General features: G+C 48.6%; 1 protein-coding gene across 1 annotated transcript in view; it reads right to left on the bottom strand.

Moving 5' to 3' along the window:
* The window catches only part of HK3 (hexokinase 3 (white cell)), a 26,553-nt gene extending 22,788 nt beyond the window's left edge, over positions 1-3,765 (bottom strand). The window contains exons 1-2 of the mRNA XM_014539081.1: positions 3,586-3,765; positions 886-1,007 (exon numbers count right to left, since the gene is read on the bottom strand). Of these exons, the coding sequence (XP_014394567.1) occupies positions 886-1,007; positions 3,586-3,649 (186 nt within the window). The 5' untranslated portion in view covers positions 3,650-3,765. The remainder of the gene's footprint in view (positions 1-885; positions 1,008-3,585) is intronic.
* Between the last annotated feature and the right edge of the window lie 834 nt (positions 3,766-4,599).

The raw sequence follows: 4,599 nt of genomic DNA, 5'->3' as shown, positions 1-4,599 counted from the left end.
GTGGTGGGTGGAGCACAGAGGAAATGTTTACAGCAGGGTCTGGGGCAGAGATTGGATGAGGGTGAAGTGGAAGCATGAAATGCAGTGAGGGGTGATGCCCCCACAGTTTGGGCAATGAACCAAGTCCAGAAGATGTCAGGACAAGCTGGAAAACTAAAGAAGCTGCAGGGAACAGTTGAAGGACCCTCTCTCGATGCCTCTGTCCTTTATTATGTCCTGTAACTCACTTAACCCTCCAGGGGGTGGGTGGACTCCATTTTCTTTTCTTCCATTTTACTGATGAGGAAACAGAGATTACGGGATATGAAATGACTTACACAAGTGTTTCCGGCTCAAGGATGTGGTATGCAAGGGCTCTACATCTTGGTCAAGAGGACAAAAGAGACTCACTTCTGAGCTAATCGGAAGCATGTAGAGTAAGCCGCACTGTAACCTCGGCTCTGCGTGCCTGACTGCATGGCGTGGAGGGGAGGGAGAGCTGCAGGAGTGACTAGAGAAGTGCGGGAAGGAGGGTCCTTAAGAACACAGCTTTCTAGACTGGGTTAGCCCATTTGGGGCAGAGGAGGTGCCTGTGCGGCAATGTGGCCAAAGCAATATATTTGGGGCTGAAAGATCTCAGTCCAACTCAGACTCCTGTCATGCCTTAGCCGAAGGCACACCATTTCTCTGAGCCTCCTCTTCCTGGGCTGTAAAGTGAGGAGCTAGTCCCTGCCTTGCAGTTGTGTGGAGCGTCGTAGGAGACACTGACCAGATCAGATATGAAAGGCTCTGAAAACTGGAAGGTGCTGCAAAGGTGTGATCACATGGCCCCACATCATCTTTAGCCAATCCTGCTCTTGGCAGCTCTCAATAAGCACCTTTACAGGAACCCAGTGCTGAACTTACCAGTTCAGAGCTGTCCGGAGAGCAGGGCAAGCCCTCCTGGGGGCTACCGGGGGCTGCTTCCTCTTGCCACAACCCTACAGGCCCAATGGAGTCCATGTGGTTCCACAATTGGGAGTAGCCACCTATGGGAGGAAAGAGGCAGCCTGGGTGAACCCCTTATTCTACAGGCCCTAGGAGGCTGTGACTCAGACTCTTTCTTCCTTCTGAAGGGGACAGGAAGGAAGCTATGGGCAGAGCTCAGAACCTCAGTCAGTTTCCAGAAGCATGTGTCATAAGAGAGGACCAGGAAGGCTGGTTTCTATTCCTAATGCCTTTCGTTCATTCTGTCCTGTAACTCACTTAACCCTCCAGGGGGTGGGAAGGTTCATTCACATTTACCAGTTCCTTTGCCTACTCCGCTGCCAACCAGGGCCCCACCTTCAGGGACCTCACAGCCCTACAGCAATCCCAGCAGGGTTGACATAGGCATCAACCGAGATGGACAAGCTGCTGTGCTTAGGAGTTCAGGAATGTGCTAGAGCTTTTGGAAGAAAGAGTGTGATGTGCTGGAGCAACAAGCAGGCTGGACCACAGATGTTTCTATGCCAAGCTAGGTGCATGGATTTCTTCCTGAAGATAGATGCAGAAGAAGTGAGGGGTGGACCTGTGCTTCAGTAAGGGCTCCTACTCGTGGCACAAACTTTGGGCAAATCATTTATGATACCTGTAAAAGGTTGGTGAGAATTACATGGAATAACACCTGGAAAAATGTTTTGGAATATTTAATTTAAATCTCAGCTCCTGGGTAGGTTTGGGGAGGAGCAAAAGAGATAATAAGAGCAAAAGAACCTTGCTCAATGTCTTCAGATTTATTTAGCTGAATTTGCATGAAAACTCTATGAACCTCAATTTCCTCTTCTAAGACAGGAAAAAAATTAAGTTCTTGTGAGGATTAAAGGAATTAATGATTCTGAAAGTCCTTTGCACACTCTAAAGGACTGTTGGAATGTCAGGTGTGCTCACTCAAGCTAGAGGTGGCACTGATGTTCCAGAAGGATCCTGAGGGAGCCTCAGTGATCCAGGTGCCCTTCAGGGGAGAAGGAAATGAGAAATGCAGTGGAGGGTCCAACAAATCACTCCACCTCTCCTCCTGGAAAGGCAACTTCAGGAAAGACACCTTCCACCCCTGCAACCCCTCCCAACTTCTACTCCCATCACTCCCTGTGGTCACCTATAATCTGACCGCCCAACCCCAGCCTTTGGCTGAGGCCCCACTAGTACTGCCCTCTCTCAGGCATGCAGTCATGAGCATTCTCTTCACTACAAAATACTCTTGTCCCTTGGCTTCAACAGCCAGTTTCTCCTGGGCCTCCTTCCTAAATCTCTCATCATCTTCATTAACTCCTTCTCTCCTCTCCCCTTAAACAATGGGGCTCCCAGGTTTCTGATAGCTCTTTTCCACACTCCGTCTTTATCTCACTCATCCCCAAGAATTGATTAAAACTTCTGTGTGAGAGCTCCTAAATATCCCTTTCCTGAGCCAAATCCCGAATTCTAATGACCTATTAGATATCATGATCCAAACTTGGAGAGGCTCCTCACACTCAACACATTCATTTTCTCCTTCACTTTTGCCCATGATTCTTCTCCTATGCTCCACCTTCTCCTACTCTAATCTGTCCACCACTCCCTGGCCCGCCACCAACAACTGTGCTAAAATAGATTTTATCATGTCACTCCCCAGATCTATCCCCATAAGAAAGGAACTGTCACATTCTGATGGCTCCCACTGCAGAAAAAAAGAAGTCTAAAACTCTTTACTGTGGCATTCCAGGCCCCTAACCCTGTCCTCCAACCAAGCTTCCTCTCACTACTGCCCTTCATATGCTATACACTGACTACAAGCTTCATCCTGTCTCTCGATGTCTAGACTTTGTTCCGTGTTCCCTGAGCCTGGAACCACCGTGTCTGGATCATCTCTGCATCTTCAACGCCCAACACAGGGTTCAGCATAGGTAGGTGCTAAACAGCTTTGTGAATTTGGGGGTGGGCAGGTAGTCTTATTCAGAGAAACAAGAAATCCATTTCTAACAAATATTCCCAGAGTCATATAATCCTACACTCAGTTTCTAAGTCTCTCAAATGGGAATGTTAGTTCCACATACATTATAGGTCAGTTTCAAAGATAAAATGGGGTAACTGAGGCAATTACCTTTGGAAAGGGCCAAGGGCTACACACAGTGGTGAGCTTTCATTCTCCTTTCAAGGCCCAGCTGGCTCAGCCATTCATTCACTTTTTCATTCCCTCTTCTATTTCACATTTGTTCAGCACCTCTCCATGCCAGGGACTGTGAATCTTCCTCCAAGAAACCCCAGCATTTACCCTCTCAGTAAATATATCCATGTCTGTCTCTTCCAGCTGAGAGTCCTTGTAGAGATGGACATGTCTCCCATATCACTAGATCCCCAGACCCCAGCCCAGGTCACACACATTTAAAGAACTGTGGGGCTCTTGGCTTCCCTCAGCTGAGCCAGCTACATGGAATGAGCCTTCTTTTAGAAACACATACCACAGATATTTGCTGGGGAAGGAGCCACAACTGAGGACCAAAGGCTTAGTCTTTCCAGCCTTTACTCCTCCAGTATGGGCCAAGCAGCAGAGATAAGGGTGAGGGTTGGGGCTGAGGCAGGTAGGAACTAAACAGAGGAGGAGGCTCTTACCTGGGGAAAACAGCAGTTGGTCAGTTTCCTCAGGCCTGGGCGCTTGTCCCTCAGTATGAGGCATCCCACGGGCCTGGTTTGCACCCAAAATGAAATGCACAAGTGACCTGATAATGTCCCCAAGCCCCGCCCTTTTATTAGACAACAGCTAAGTCACTTCCTTTTGAGTCTGCCCTAAGAGGAGCCAAGGGTAGGCAAGGCCATGGTGCAAACTTAAGCAAGATGACCACAGGAAGTTGAAGAGGTAAAATGGGTCAAGGGCTCTAGGACATGCTCTCTGCAAGAATGGGAGTTCTGTCCATTTTACAAAAACTCAGAGTCTGAGCTCTGAGGTGGTGGCTCACCCCTGGAAAGAAAATGGAGAGGCCTAGTCTGGGAAATATGCAATCCAATGGACAATTTGGCAAAATGTGGAAATACTAGTGAGTGAGAGGTCATGTGAGCACAGAAGAGACTTGCCTTGGAGTGGGCAGGGCAAGCTGAGGAAGCTGAGCCTTGAAGGAATGGTAGTATTCTGACAGGTGGTCCTTGGAAAAGAGAGGAGCATGTACAACATGATGGAGAATCAGACATCTTCATGGAATGGAGTATAGCTCCAAGGTTCTAAAGAGGATGCATGGAGATGGGGCTGCATGGTGGAGCGGTGGAGCTAGACTGGAATCTAGCCGTTAGTCTGTAGGCCAAGGGGGACAGTAGGTTCACAACATAGGTCTTCTCTACTGAAAGGGGAGGGGAGTCTCAGGCTGTAGTCAATCTGTGGGCCACCAAGTTGGTTTTCCCCTGTACTAGTCTTTTTTTTTTTTCTTAATATATTTTTATTGATTTCAGAGAGGGAGGGAGAGGGAGGGAGGAACATCAATAATGAGAGAATCATTGATCAGCTGCCTCCTGCAAGTGACACACCGGGGATTGAGCCCGCAACCCAGGCCTGTGCCCTGACCGGGAATCAAACTCTGACCTCCTGGTTCATAGGTTGACGCTCAACCACTGAGCCACGCCAGCCGGCTGAACTAG

Source organism: Myotis brandtii, unplaced genomic scaffold (assembly GCF_000412655.1).
Source record: "Myotis brandtii unplaced genomic scaffold, ASM41265v1 scaffold208, whole genome shotgun sequence".
In the NCBI taxonomy this organism is placed as follows: Eukaryota; Metazoa; Chordata; class Mammalia; order Chiroptera; family Vespertilionidae; genus Myotis; species Myotis brandtii.
Note: the sequence above shows the minus strand (reverse complement) of the source record. Positions and strands in the feature narration are given on the sequence as shown.